The sequence below is a fragment of the Citrus clementina genome, unplaced genomic scaffold (assembly GCF_000493195.1).
Source record: "Citrus clementina cultivar Clemenules unplaced genomic scaffold, Citrus_clementina_v1.0 scaffold_3, whole genome shotgun sequence".
Lineage (NCBI taxonomy): Eukaryota > Viridiplantae > Streptophyta > Magnoliopsida > Sapindales > Rutaceae > Citrus > Citrus x clementina.
The window spans coordinates 3,234,914-3,250,128 of NW_006262339.1; the positions used below are offsets into that span (position 1 = coordinate 3,234,914).

Consider the following 15,215-nt stretch of genomic DNA (forward strand, 5'->3'; position numbering starts at 1 on the left):
CTTGCTTCATTTCCATTTTGCCTTTATTTATCATAATTGAACTGCTTTCGATTCGATTCCCTTTGGCCTCTGTTTTAGTCAGAGACAAGCAAAATGCAAATTACTTAAATCTAAAGCAACACATCAATTGCACCAAAAATCAAACTAAAGCTGTAGCAAAACGTAAAAAGCAGCCGAATGATTTTGTTTCTTTTCTTTTCTTTTCTTTTTTTTCTTTTCTGGGAAAAAAGAAGAAATCTATTAATTCCCACAAATAGATTCCTCAACACTACATGTGAATAAAGTCCCTCAAATGATTTCATCCACCATTCAAGCAAAGTATCATATCAGGCATCACTTCCAATTTCCTTTGATCCGAAAACTCTCACTCACAGTCACAGGGCACAGCCATGTCTACACTCTTCTTGGCCACCTTTTTATTCATTTTTTCGGCATCAAATCCGCTAACTACAGCCGATATTCACATCAACAAATGCAGATCATATTGCGGAAACATAACCATAGACTACCCTTTTGCAATTCAACAAGGCTGCGGCCATCCCGGCTTCCGAGATTTGTTATTTTGCGTGAACGATTTTCTAATGTTTCACATAAGCTCGGGCTCATACCGTGTGCTAGAAATAGACTACGCTTATCAATCGCTCACATTACACGACGCCCACATGTCAACCTGTGACAACATGGTGCTAGGTGGCAAGGGCAACGGCTTCGCGGTCGAGCAATGGCGGGCCCCGTACTTCAATCCAACGGCTGATAACGTGTTCATGCTAATTGGTTGCTCGGCCAAGTCACCACTCTTCCAAGGCTTCCCGGGGCAGCACTTGCCCTGTAGGAATGTTTCGGGCATGGGATGTGAGGACTACTACCAGTGCCCGTCTTGGCGCTTGGTGGGCCGTAAACGGACGGCCCCGATGTACGGTTCGGGCCCACCAGAGTGTTGCGCCGTGGCGTTCGAGTCTATTAAGATGATAAATCTGACTAAGCTCGAATGCGAAGGGTATGCAAGTGCGTACAGCCTTGCACCATTGAAGATTGACGGCCCCAGCGAGTGGTCCTATGGGATAAGAGTCAAGTATTCAGTCCAAGGCGGTGACCAATTTTGTAGAGCTTGCGAGGCTACTGGCGGCACTTGTGGCTTTGGCACTGATGGTGTCAGGCAGCTGTGCATGTGTGGCAGCGTCAATTCCACATCAAACTGTGATTCGGGTGAGAATAAGATTTTATATTATGTTTGACATTCTCTGTGCTTATAATCATTATCACAAGTCACAACTGGGTTAGCCCTGCTTATTTGACTCCGTTTGATTGTTTGCACATTATCTAAATTAACTTTTTATATTGTAATTTTTGCAGTCGGTTCATCATCAAGTAGAATTTCATGGCCTCTTTCACAAATTTCAGCAGGTTCATAATTAATTCTCTTTAGCATTTTCCCATAACAATTGTGCTTAGAATGTAATTTTCAAGGATTCAGTCTCCTTTTTTTTTTTCTTTTTTTCAATAAAATTGAATCGAAATAAGTTGATTTGATTCGATTCGATTCAGTTAGATGATTTTTTTTTCCTTTTTGGGGTTAATTTTTTTGAAGACTCAAACTTATCAGTAGAAAATTTTGAACCGATCTACAAATTGGATTGGTTCAATTCGGGCGACAAAATGTCCACCCCTAATATTTTCTTCAACGAATAAGATCATTTATGATGCTATTTATTGCAACTACTTAGTATGTGTATTGGTATAAACATCTTAGTTCTTGTAATTTTTGCAGGATTTTTCGTGCTCCTGTCAATTTGGATGACAATAAACCACGGTTGAAGAGTAGAAAAACACAAGCTATATATTGCTAGAACGTACGTGGGCATATCAAGAAATTTTAATTTTTTATTTATTGATTGATTATTTGCTCATCATGAGGAAGAGGAAAGGATAATGTTGTTGTAATATATATGCAAAACGAGTTCAAGGGGAGAACGTGTGCACTTGATCCACTTCGTTGACTTATTTAAAAAAAAAAATTGCATACATCATCACTTCTATAATATTTCTACCATAACATTAGAAATTTTTACTGTGGTATTTATTCATCGGATGGTACAAGAGTAATTTTATTAATTATAAATTGAGATTCAATTTTGCAATCATCATGATCCGACCTTTTGGATGGCCATATTGTTCAGATTTTGACGGGCCAACATTTTGCAGTCATCATGGTGTTAACTTCCTTTTGTGCTTAAAAATTTTTTTTTTTAAAAAAAGCATTTTCAAATGCAAAAGAGAATTAAAAAAGAGAGATAATTTAATACTAAGTCATGATAATTCTAAGGGTGGGACTATTTGTACTTTAATTTATACTTTAAACAATCTAATTTTAATAAAAATTTATCTTAAATAAAATAACCCTAAATGAATTTATTACTGAGAACATTAATATAATTTAAGAAAATACTATTCATTTAACATACATATAACATGAGATGTTTGCATCCTTGTAAAGGACTGAAGCTAACATCGTCGCAATAATTTCTTCAGAGGAACCAAAGTTAGGGTTGTTGACAGAAAATTCCATTTGGTGTTGTCATGAGAACTATAATCACACTGAAAAACAACATTAAAAAAAATAATAATAATAATAATACCACAAGAAATAAAATCTCATTGGTTCAATTGATGTTCTTCTGTGTTTGCCTGTTGGTGTAGAACTTGGAAGGCAAGATTGCTCTCTCTCGGTTGGGCAGCTAATGACCTTCTCCATTGGTTCCCTTGCTTGATTGTGTAAGGAGAATGGAAGACCATGTTTATGTTAATAATCGTTTGGTGTAATTATTTTAATGAAAGATAATTTTGGCATTTGAAAGAGCTGTGCGGAATAAAATTTAGACGGACTGATTTGAGCCTAAAAAACACTCTTCACACTTGTTACTTTTAAGATTTTATTTTTTGAAAAAAAATTGAATAAAACTTCTGCATAAATTATAGCTTACTAAATCCTCTTGAAATTATGGTAAAAACAATCAAGGTCTAAATCAATTAATAAAGAATTTCATTTTATCACTTAGGACCTTTAGGTTAAAGATGGTGCAATTACGTTTTAGTTTTTAGATGCAACCCCACCTTCATTCGAATACAAATGGTCTAATACCGCGCTGCAGTTATAACTATATTAGCGAGTTTAATATAAAATCTCTAGCAAGGCCAACAAATGATGAGATATATGTCACTTTAATTGTAAACCCATATGTAAATTGAAGCTGACTGCTAAATGCAATTATTTTATTTTATTTTATTTTTTAATTTAATGGGTTTTATTTGAATCACAATATTTCAAGGAATTAATCTCTAAACACGTTTACGAACTTAGCTAGCGAAAAGGAATATCAAAGATGGTCAATTCCCAATCCAATCTCCCCAATTTAAACCATTCAGAACTGTTTAAGAGGGAGGAAGGAAAAGAAGAACAGAATATAAGGAAGAAGAAGACTAGTACCAGTTATTTGTAAATAATGTGGGGTTAATTGTGGATTTTAAGAAAGTTCATAGAGTAAAACTCTATCTACATAATGTTAATATAGAATGTTAAATCTATGTTAGAATGATAATATAGAGTTTATTAGGTAAATTAATATAGAAAGAAAAATTATGGGTTCAAATAAGTTTCTTCGTAAAAATTTATTAAATGAATGTATAGAATGTTAAACATTGTGTTGGTATTTCAAAATATCAAATATCGTACATTATTTAGACAACACGACATGAGTTGGTTTATATATAGAAACCAAATATAGTGTGGTAACAAACCCATAAAGAGGAGGCCAAGCACTCGTGCCCAATAACTCACGCGCAAGGAGAATCCCCCAAGGCTTGGCCCTTTTTTTTACGTTTCTACCCTTGGTTTATTTTTATTCATTTTAATTCGAATTTCATTGAGAATTCAATTCCTAATTGAGTTAGGATTTAATCAAATCTTTGTATAATTATAATTCAAACTTATAGAGGAAAAAAGGGGCTAGGACTTTATCTATTTAAAGAGTTAAATATTTCACACCGTGATTATTTGACTTTGTCGTTTTCCTTTAGTCTTTATATCCAAGAGATTAAATTGTCTTTGTCAGTCCTTCTTGCACCGATGACACTGAAATGTTGTCTCCTGAGACACGTAAAATTTAGTCTTAAGAAAAGTGTTGTTATTACGTTGTTTGCCTTGACTGTTTACTGTTTTTCGTCCTAAAATTCAAACATAGAATAGTAGAGTAATCCGAATAAATTGTAACGTGTAATCGTAATTCTAAATTTGCGTTTAGTCATATTAATCGCCAAGAGACAAGAGGCTTGTGCATGCATTAGATGCGGAGAATTTATTTTGGCCTTCCAGATGAGACATAGAGAATTGTCAACAGTGATTGTCCCCGTTGGACAAGGAAAAAGCTGTGGTTATATTTTATTGTAGACAGATAATCGTTCTGTCCACGCGTTATCTTTTTCCTCTTTCGGAATTAGAGATGGCAAAATCCCGGGCCGGGTCCGGATATTGCCATGACCAGACCTTGCTCGGATGTAATCGGTTCGGGTCCGGGTTTGGACCGGATTTTAATCCGAGTACCCAGATTTTATATTTTTTAATATTTTATGTGTATATATTTTTTATTTTTTAGTAATTTTATAAGTTTTAAATTTATTTCAATAAAATTTGACATGAAAATATAAATTTTAAGTGTTTAAAACTTTATATATGTATAATAAATAAGTTAAATAAAATATAAAATATTTAAAATAATATATATTTTATAATTTTTTTAATAAAATATGAATTTCAGGTTTATCAAGTGATATCCAAGACCGATCCGACTTCATACCCAAACTGAATATTACTCGACCCGCAACACCCGAGTACGGTCCGGATCCGGACCGGACGGGTATTTTTACCACCTCTATTCTCTATTCGGAATGACTATCGGCTCAAAACCTCAAATCAAACAAATCCCAAAGTACATTTGATTTTTTTTTTCTACTACAAACGACCAAAATAGTGAATTGAAAATTAGCGTACACGCCGGGTCACGACAGCCGCTTAAGAAAAACGACTTAGATGTCAGACAGCCTCAATCTTCAATTATTTCAAACAAATTATTGGAAACGTTGAAACCGTGAATGTCCCTATCCGCTACCGAGACGTGTCAAGCATGCATTTCTCACGCTTAGCCAATAGCCACTCTGACAGTGAAGGGTAAACAAATAATGTCCTCACCAAAAAAATAGGTAGGCATATGTTATACGTAACTTACGTCACTCACACACATTATGCATGTCTTATGTTGATATTATTATTTATGTTAGTGATGTAATTTACAATTGAATATAATTTAGAGGCTCCCAAATAGTTATGATAACAACAATGCCAAATAAAAGTAATTTAAGAAGTAAAAAAAAAATCAACTTATCATCACATGAGGAAAAAAGAAAAAAGTGTAGAAATAATGAAGGAATAGCTTTCTAAAATTAATTTTGGAGAGTCAGTATATACACAATCATTATCTAATAAATAAAAAAATCTCTTGGTGTATATTTGACAAACCACATTACATGAGATTGTATTAATTAATGTGATACAATCTCATATTAAATAAATCTTATTGTTTAGGCTATACACACCATAATGTAAATAGTGCATTAAAAAAACCTAAGGTGGGTCGGTTTTGTGTTATACTGCACTATTCACATCATTTTTTATTTTTTAATTAAATTTAAAAAAAAAAACTAAAACATTAAATAAAACTAGAAACTCAAGTATGTTGCTGCAGATGCTGATGAACTATCGTCAATAGTTCCGCGATGCATGGCCACGTGGTGGTTGCTGCATAACATCATGTTTTATATTTTAGTACCATTAAAATCTTTATTGTTAGAGTTACGCAATGATGCAATAATTACAAAAAAAAAAAAAAAAAAAAAGAGGAGTGCTAGCGACAGTCGCCCATAAGGGCGACTGATTCAGTCGCTAGTTTCCTCTGCCGACACGTGTGTCATACTTTGGGTTTTGTGTAATTTTAAATTAATGTTAAAATATTAATATCTTTTCATTTTATTTTAATATTATTATATATATGTATAGTGAATTTACCACAATATCCTTATTCTCTCTCCCTCTTGCTAAGTTTTCTCTTTTCTTATTGTTCCTCCGGCCACTGCAACTTCGTTCTCTTCTTCATCAATTTCTTTTCTTTCTTTTCTCCTTTAATAAAACTATGAAAGCCTGGATTAAAAAAAAAGACGAGGAAAAATTTTATTCTCCTTAGATTTTCTCCTTTCTCCTTTAATTTTCTCTTCTCCTTGCTTGAAAGATGACTATTTCTCCACTTCTCCGACTTCAGATTTGATATGATATTTTGTTTTGGGTGTGTAATCGGATCTACATGGTTGGGATAATTTTTGTTATTTATTTTCTAAAATAAAATATTTTTTCAAATTTTGTTTTAGCTAAGAAGGGGATTTTATTTTTATTATTTTTTTCCTTTTCTCTCTTTTTTCCAAGCTTTCAGTAGAGAGGGAGAAAGAAAAGAAATTAAAGAAGAAGAGAAGGAAGTTGCAGTGGCGAACAGAACAAGGAGGAGAGAAAGCCGGGCGAGAGGGAGATGGAATAAGTATCTTGTTGTAAATTCGTTATACATAATAATAATAATAATATTAATATTAAAACAAAACTTAAAGATATTAATATTTTAACATTAATTAAAAATTACATAAAATTCAAGATATCAGACACGTGTCGGCAGAAGAAGCTAGCGACTGAATCAGTCGCCCATAAGGGCGACTGTCGCTAGCACTCCTCAAAAAAAAATTGTGTTTATGATAAAAGATTTAAATGTTGAAACTTCGATAGTAGATCTGCAGGGAATGGAAATGTCTTTGTCAGTAATAAACTAATAATCACACCATTGCATTCCTCTAGCAATAATGATTCTAATGAGGGAACAGCCCCCTCACACAGCTGGATCTCATTGGGATCCGTTCCTCAACTGTGTGAGGGGGCTGTACCTTACGTTAAACGTAAGGTAGGCCAACCCTTCTAATGATATCAAAATATAATTCAAATGACACTAGAGTACGGCAGCGGCTGTGCAATGGTGGTGGTGACATTTGTTTATTTCAAGTGCGAAATTTAAAAGAATTAGTTGAAAAATATATTTAATCCCTCAATTGACGCAAAAATTGGTGCATTAAAATTCTTTATTGAAAAACTATTCTCTCTCTCTCTCTCTAAATATATATATATAGACCCAAATTTTTTATTGACTTCTCTTGTAGACCCAAATTTTAGGATGATCATTAGTTTGATTTATTTTTATTTTTTCACGTTTGCTCTTTGCCCTACTTCTTCTTGTTTCTGTTTTTCATAGTCCATACCATCAAAACTTATCTAATACAGCAAACGTCACTGCTGCAAGATCACCGCTTAAATCAATGTGTATTTTCATTACTTTATTCTATAATATATAAATATTCAATAAAACTTATGGCGAAATTTGTCAATAAACATTTTTTATGTTTTCCAAAGAGAAAAGTGTCTCTACTTAAAATTTCGATTACGTAAAAGGAAAAATTGGTGTTACGGGATGCAATTTTGGTCAACCGTCTCAATCAGGAGCCGGGCGCTGACGCAATTCGTACACTGGAGTATTTCGTCACATGTAATTTAACTAATTCCATTTATCCCCTCCCATTCGTCACCAATTCACAACAAAGAGTCGAGATTAATAATAAATCGTTTGACGTTTCTCTTTAGGGAACTTACTCCTTTCTGTGTGCTTGCTCATTGATTACGTTTTAATCCGGTTGTTTTTTGTCCCCGATAAAATAATAACTCGTGAGTCTTCTTGACTCTTGATTATGGGTGTGTTTGAAATTAAAATATTGTAACTTTTAAATTATAATTATTGTAAAAAAAAATTATAATTATAAAATAAAAATTAATAATATGTAATAAATATAAATTTTAAATAATAATTTTAATAAAATTATTAAATATATAAAAAAATTTTCATGATACAAATAAAAAATCACATTAACATAACTTTTAAATTATAATAATTAATATTTATTAAATATTTTAATACTATAACTTAAAAATTAAACTGTCCAACTTCAATTCCAAAAGCACCCGTAACTTTTTGTTTCTCGTCGTGCGCGGCCCGCCACTCTCTCATTGCTTGGCATCTCCGCCACTCGTTTTCTTCAAACCATTTTTTAGTGTGAACCGACCAAACACGTCAATTTTTGTTTTATCCAGAAAAAAAAAAAGAAAGGGAAAAAAAACACCAAACACCGACCACTCTGTTTTCTATTTTAACCACAGTTTGCACATGGAGAATGCAACAACAATGACAATGAGAGCGTTGTTGAATTTAACTGCAGTTTCTTCCTCTCCATTTAATAATAATCACCCAAATCACCGGCCTTCCTTACCGTCGCTTCGAAACTGTGGATTTACGACTGCGGGTAATAATCCGAGATGCAGAGAATTAACTGCTATTCAAACCCCTCAGCCGGCTGTTTCTGATAATACTCGTCCTCTAACGCCCTGCTTTAATGAGGTACTACAGTACAATAACCTCTACTTTTTTTTTTCTTTTCAAATTTTTAGTTTTCCGTTTTTGATTTGTTCTGTTTGGCAAGTTGATCGATTGCTTGATAAGTCGAGTGGATTTAACGGAGGCGGAGGCTCAAGCTTCGCTGGATTATTTGTTGAATGAAGCTGATGAGGCCTTGATTAGTGCTTTTCTTGTTTTGCTCAGAGCCAAAGGAGAAACATTTGGAGAGGTACATTTTTTTTTTTTTTTTATTGTTACGGTTCAACGGGGGTCACACTACAGTCAACTGCGGTTACAATTAAGCAATTAAATTCATGTCGCATCATCTTTTATATGTCAAGCAAAATGTTCCTTTTTCTTTTTTCTCTTTTTAAATATTTCTCTTAGTTGTTAAAACAATTGGAAATCGTGGAGAAGGAAACCAACTGCAAGAAGACACCAAATTTCTCAGTTTTTAGCCCCCTTTTTTTTTTTTTTTGGTGCATTGGCTTTTGGAAATGGGTAAATCAATTTAGGCGGAAATAAACAAGAAAATAATTTCAAAAAAATTTGTGCAAATAGATTGTGGGATTGGCCAGGGCGATGATAAAGTATGCTACGAAGGTGGAAGGGCTGGGTGATGCAGTTGACATTGTGGGTACAGGAGGTGATGGTGCAAACACAGTGAACATTTCAACTGGTGCTTCAATTCTTGCTGCAGCTTGTGGTGCAAAAGTTGCCAAGGTGACAATTTTCTTCATCCGTGACCTTTTGTGATACTATGTTTTCTTTTTTGACCTTTTTCTTTTCACATAATATTTTGTGGGTTGTTATATCTCAGCAAGGGAGTCGGTCTAGTTCTTCTGCATGTGGAAGTGCTGATGTGTTAGAAGCTTTGGGTGTCGTTATTGACTTGGACCCAGAGGTAGGTGCAATATGAATTAAGTAATTTATTATTATATGTGCCCTTTCGTGCGAGTAGTTGTTCCTGAATGTGGCTGTGGCATTCTGGCTGTTTTTGGAGAGGGACATATGTGTTAAATGCTACAAGAAGTCAATTACGACATGAATATCGTTTTTTTTTTTAATTTTTTGGGCTTGTGAATGCAAGCTGGACTGTGCTTATTCTAATAGCTATTAGTTGGTGGAATTCAAAGGATACAAAGTGGTCAAGGTCCCAACATGGCATCATTTTTGGATTTATTAATCTCCTTTGTTTGTTAACATGAGGCCATTGTGGGCATACTTGGATCAAAACCTTACCGAGAATAATTTATTTGCTTTGTCTTCTTCATGCAGCTAATCTGGTTTTTTTCTTCAAGTGGATTGTTCCCTACATGGTTCATATTTCATAAACTAAAAGATAGGTTGAAAATATGTGCATTAAGTTCGAGGTCTGCTTGACCTACTGAACGTAAAAATAGATAACAAACTGGTACAATAATGATATGCATTATTTGACATTCTTATGTTGGTGGAATTTTTTTTTTTTTTTTAATTTTTTGGTTCTTGAAAACAGGGTGTAAGAAGGTGTGTGGATGAGGCAGGAATTGGTTTCATGATGTCGACAAAGTATCACCCTGCAATGAAGTTTGTCAGGCCAGTGAGGAAAAAGCTCAAAGTAAAAACTGTATTCAATATATTGGGTCCTATGTTGAATCCTGCATGTGTGCCATTCGCTGTGGTTGGTGTTTACAATGAAAACTTGGTAAGTGTCTCTGGTGCATTCTAGCCTTAGTAGAATACTATTATCCTATAGGAAGATTTCTTAATAATTCAACATCATTATCTGAGAGATTTCTTAGTCATAGGCTTCTTTGAGCTATTCGAACTTTTTAACTTGTTCATTCTTAAAATCCTATGCTTTCAAAAATCGCCTGCAGGCTTCTCTCTAATTTGTAGAAAATGTTTTGGGCAACAAGTGTAAGCCTTGATAGTTTGAAACCTCATGTGATTAAATATGGAAGCTTCTCTCGGCTTCAATTTTTTCTTTACTTTTCAATTTCCTAGGTTAATGAACGAGACTAAACTAACAGAAAAATTATAAGGTTTTTTATTTTTCCCTGAATTTTTGTAAAAGTTTTTAATATGTGTCAGATTAGTTCATATATGCATGTATTTCATGATGCTTTCTTTTCATTGATTCCACCTCTATGAGGATATTAGTATAGATTTTGCTTTGAGTAATATCTTTATAATATATTGTCAGTTGTTTGAATTGTATCATGTAAAATAGTAGACATATATGTGTTAGGAGTTTGGCCATGTATTTTGAGTAACTTGCCATTTGTATCCATGAAATTCTCCCTCATTGGAGCTCTCTTCTGTTTGTTGGATAGGTACTCAAAATGGCCAATGCACTGCAACGATTTGGCCTGAAAAGAGCATTGGTTGTTCACTCAGAGGGTTTGGATGAGATGAGTCCCCTTGGTAAGCTTTCTGCTGTCGGGTAGTCAGCATATGTTTATTTAGCATTCATAGATTTTAGCTTTATTTGATTCTTATAAGCTTTTACATTTGGTTTTTCCTAATCTTGTGCTTAAATTTCATATGATTCAAACATAATGATTGAATACAGGACCTGGTCTGATCCTTGATGTCACCCAAGAAAAAATTGAGAGATTCTCATTTGATCCATGTAAGGATCTTGTCACTGACCTATTTTATTTCCTCTTCATTAATAGTTTCCTCATTGTATCAATACTTGATTACCCTACTAAAATGACTGAATGAGTATGGTATTTTATAGTGGACTACGGCATTCCTCGCTGCACTTTAGAAAGCTTGCAAGGTGGAGGCCCAGCATATAATGCAGAGGTCTTAAGGCGTGTACTGTCTGGAGAAAGAGGGGCAATAGCTGATGCATTAGTCAGTTTTCTCCTCTAACACTCCCAATCTCAACTGGCTGCTCTCTCTTTGTCTCTGTGTGTGTGTGTGCGCGCACGCACGCGTGATCCTTATGTAAGAAGAACAAATGGACTTATTAAATTTAATCTGATAATGATTGGACAGATCCTAAATGCTGCAGCAGCACTCTTGGTCAGTTGCAAAGTGAACACCTTGGCTGAGGGTGTAGCCCTGGCGCGTGAAATTCAATTATCAGGGAAAGCTCTTAATACGCTGGATTTATGGATAGAAGTCTCAAAGGTAAATAAAACCTGTTCCTGAGTTGGCTGCTTCTTTAGGTATTGAAAACATAATGAATCCATTTTGTTCTTTCCACTTTATTAAAGCAGAGCATTAAACAGATATGTCTTTGTAGGGGGCGCCAGCATTTGCTTGTGCATGAGTAATGGAGTTTTGAAGACTAAGAAAGACTTCATTGCAGTACCATGAATAACAGGTAGGTCAAAAGTTGGCTTGCTTATGCACGTCTCGTCGATCAACTATTAGAAGAAATTAGAAGGTCCCTAAAATTAATATTGTTTATTGTAGTGTATCAAAAGTATTGGCTTATGGAATGTATTATGTTATGTTGAATACATTTTTTGGCACAAAGTCAAATGAAGTATAATTATTTTTGCTATTATCATAAAATTAGGTATTTAGTTCTTTTACCATTTTATAGAATAATATACAATTGTATAAGATATATTTGATGATTAAGTTAAATGGCCAGAGTTCACCGTCCTAATCAAATAGTCTGTGAAGTTAACGCCGCAAGTTCTGGAATCCTCGTATTATAGGCTATGGCTATGTTGGATCAAATCTACAGTGGATCACGAATCTAAACCACACACACGCAAAGTGATAAATATTAAAAAATTCATTATAACTTTGATTGTGTTGTTATGAAGGGGTGTTTTACCTTAGAGCAATTCCAACATAGTCAAATCCTTTATTATATCATATTCCATTTGCAGTTGACAAAATGGATTATTGTATTGGTTTTGTGTCGTGTTAAATTTAAATTGATCCAAATATTATTTAATTAATAATCGTGTTAAAATATTAAAATTCAAACCCAACATAAAAGATAAACTAGTGACTCAACACACATTTAATGATCATGTAATCGTATTACCCAACATAATACAATCCAATAACTTGCTTAATACATATTAAACACATTTAACATCAAATGTTGTTTGCACATTTATCACAAACTGAAATTTTTTATATATCTAAATAATATTGTGTATTGATATTTTAAGAGATATACGTCTATTAAAATATTATACCATGTTATCTATAATCATATAAAATTAAACACATTATAAATGTTCATCCTTTACCATAAAAAAAAAAAAGAAAAAAGAAAAAAAAGAAAATCATGTCCAATGTTTGAGTTCTAATGACAAGACTTTGCATATTAATTTGTAATTAAAACATAAATATAAATTAAAATTTGTAAATATGAATTAATTTTGATTAATTATTTAATAATTGTGTCAGTAAACAGATAAATAAGTTAAGAAATTAAACCCCTTATTGACACGAAAAAAATCGCATTGACTGAACCAAACTCATTTAATAATCGTGTCAATTGTCACAATTCAAATTCATTTATTCTAATTATATTCGTTCAGTAAACAAGTTGTGTCAAATTTTGCGAGCTCTAACCCACATACTCAAAAATACTTTATTAAATTTATGAGTTGATATTCTACCCTACAAACCCATCAAAGTGCACAAACATATTTCGAAGATAAGTTCCTTTCATTTCATTTTCATTTATTTTCTCACCTCCACGCCCGTGAAATGGAAATTATTTTAGTTTATTACGTTATTTCACAGCTATTTCTATTACAATTTTCTTTTAGTGAAAATATGGGATTGAAGAGCGCCCTTTCCCTTGCGTACATATAATCCTCCCTCAATTAAACAATGAAAAGAGATGTATTCCAAAAGTTAATAGAAGTAAACTACAGAGAAGAAATTGATCATGCTCTTTTCTTTTCCTGATATATAAATATGCAACTTAACTTTTCTACCGCATGCTAGTTGAACTTGAAAGCCAGCGTTGCCGGTTGCGATAAAATGTGAATGAACCAGAGGCGCTAGTTGGTGTCTCACCAACAATACAAACCTCTGAAGCCGCTTCCCGGTCGAATGCTTCCCTCCTTATACAGAGAGCAGCAACGCATGCATATCTCTCATTTTACTTTACAATCAAGCAGAGAAATGTCTATAAAACACACACACACACACACAAATAAAGTGGACATCGATTGTTACTTTTACACACCATATAATTGGTCACTTTAATATTGTTGCATTTCTTCACTTCAGCCCATGTACACGAACTTGTGGTTCTGATCTTAACGGAGCAAAATTATCATTTGTCAGCAAGGGCGAGGGCACCGGCATCACGAAGAAGGGGGACCAGCTTTCCTCCTTGGTGCTTCTCTACTACAGCTGCAATGATTTTTTTAAGAAACAAATCAGTTATGGATTATTTGCAGAGAGAATAGGTGTTAGCAATGAAGAGAAGTAGAATGGGCGTACTGTCGCAGCCACCGATGTGTTTTCCCCCAATGAACACATTGGGTACGGTTCTCTGCCCAGTCCACTCTGCCAGAGCTGCTTGAATTTTACTTCCATCACCTTCAAGAATCAAAACATGCAAGGATTTCAAGAATTTGTTGTTTGTTGAAGAAAACAAAACTAGACAAAAAGCATATGATTCCAATGGAGGGCTGCAAGCCTCATTCACATAGACAGCACATTCATTCATTCAACATACATAACCAGACTGTCAGCATAATCAGCGAGAGAGAGAGAGAGAGATTTCTTCATTCACAACATCAAATATTTCAAAGGCAACAAAGAAAAAAAGCAAGCAAGCGGTCTGAAAAATACAGAGAGTCTGTTTGCTCTTACTTTCAATATCCAATTCTACGACTTTGAAACTCGTTCCAAGCTGTTTAAGCAACTCCTTCACCCTTGTACAATAACCACAGTAGGTTTTGCTGCGAATAGAGGAACAATACGAACGAACATTCGTAACAAGATCGAATAATCAATACTCAAAAATTTTTCTTGATCTCGTAGAACATAATTCCCAAAATCGAATAATAATATTTATTTCAAAATGGATTTGGAGCTTAGACTAATATTCGACCAAACGTAATCGATTCATAGAGGCTACAAAAAAACGAGCCGATAAACAGAGGTATCTCCGAGGTCGTTAATCCGATTAATACAAATAAAATTTTCAAAAAGAAAGAAATCCAAAGTCAAAATAAACAGGAATTGCACACCTGAAGACGACGACGGGATTGGAGGAGACGATTTCCTTGGCCTTGTTAAGCGCGATTTCAAGCTCTTCTTTGCTTATTTTGCTTTGAAATAAACCCATTTGACTTGATTTTAGTTTTCGATCCTTTCCTTTGTTGTTTGGTATTGTTTATTACCACTAGTTTCTGCTGACTGGCTGATGGTCTTTTAAATACATATACACGGACGCATAAGGATGGCAAAAATTTCCATGGATCGGGATTTTTTGGGGATTTCTTTTTTATTTTAGAGGGTACGAAGATAATTTGATACTTCATTTCTTATTCGGAAAAAAAATGAGAATAATCTTTTAAGTAGTTTTTTATTTGGGGAAATGATGAGGATAAGGTGAAATCTTTATCCTCTACCATTTTCTCATTTCCTCATATTAATTTTTAATTTTGATTTTATTTTTTAGAATTATTAATAAATAAA

The 15,215-nt window shown here is 33.8% G+C and overlaps 3 protein-coding genes across 3 annotated transcripts; 2 read left to right on the forward strand and 1 right to left on the reverse strand.

The window, feature by feature from the left end:
• Positions 1–245: 245 nt before the first annotated feature.
• LOC18050317 lies at positions 246–1,983 on the forward strand. The gene is made up of 3 exons (XM_006439782.2): positions 246–1,206; positions 1,354–1,404; positions 1,769–1,983. Exons 1-3 carry the CDS (start codon positions 390–392, stop codon positions 1,813–1,815), a joined length of 915 nt encoding a protein of 304 aa, XP_006439845.1. The 5' UTR covers positions 246–389; the 3' UTR covers positions 1,816–1,983.
• A 6,193-nt stretch (positions 1,984–8,176) lies between these two features.
• On the forward strand, positions 8,177–12,045 carry LOC18050318 (anthranilate phosphoribosyltransferase, chloroplastic). The gene is made up of 10 exons (XM_024188219.1): positions 8,177–8,585; positions 8,668–8,811; positions 9,144–9,305; positions 9,403–9,486; positions 10,081–10,269; positions 10,901–10,991; positions 11,140–11,199; positions 11,311–11,429; positions 11,574–11,708; positions 11,824–12,045. Exons 1-10 carry the CDS (start codon positions 8,355–8,357, stop codon positions 11,848–11,850), a joined length of 1,242 nt encoding a protein of 413 aa, XP_024043987.1. The 5' UTR covers positions 8,177–8,354; the 3' UTR covers positions 11,851–12,045.
• Positions 12,046–13,383: 1,338 nt separating this feature from the next.
• Positions 13,384–14,962, reverse strand: LOC18050319 (glutaredoxin). Its single transcript, XM_006439787.2, has 4 exons — positions 14,765–14,962; positions 14,385–14,473; positions 14,010–14,108; positions 13,384–13,919 (listed from the first exon to the last, which is right to left on the reverse strand). The coding sequence occupies exons 1-4, from the start codon at positions 14,860–14,862 to the stop codon at positions 13,840–13,842; spliced, it is 366 nt and encodes a 121-aa protein (XP_006439850.1). The 5' UTR covers positions 14,863–14,962; the 3' UTR covers positions 13,384–13,839.
• Between the last annotated feature and the right edge of the window lie 253 nt (positions 14,963–15,215).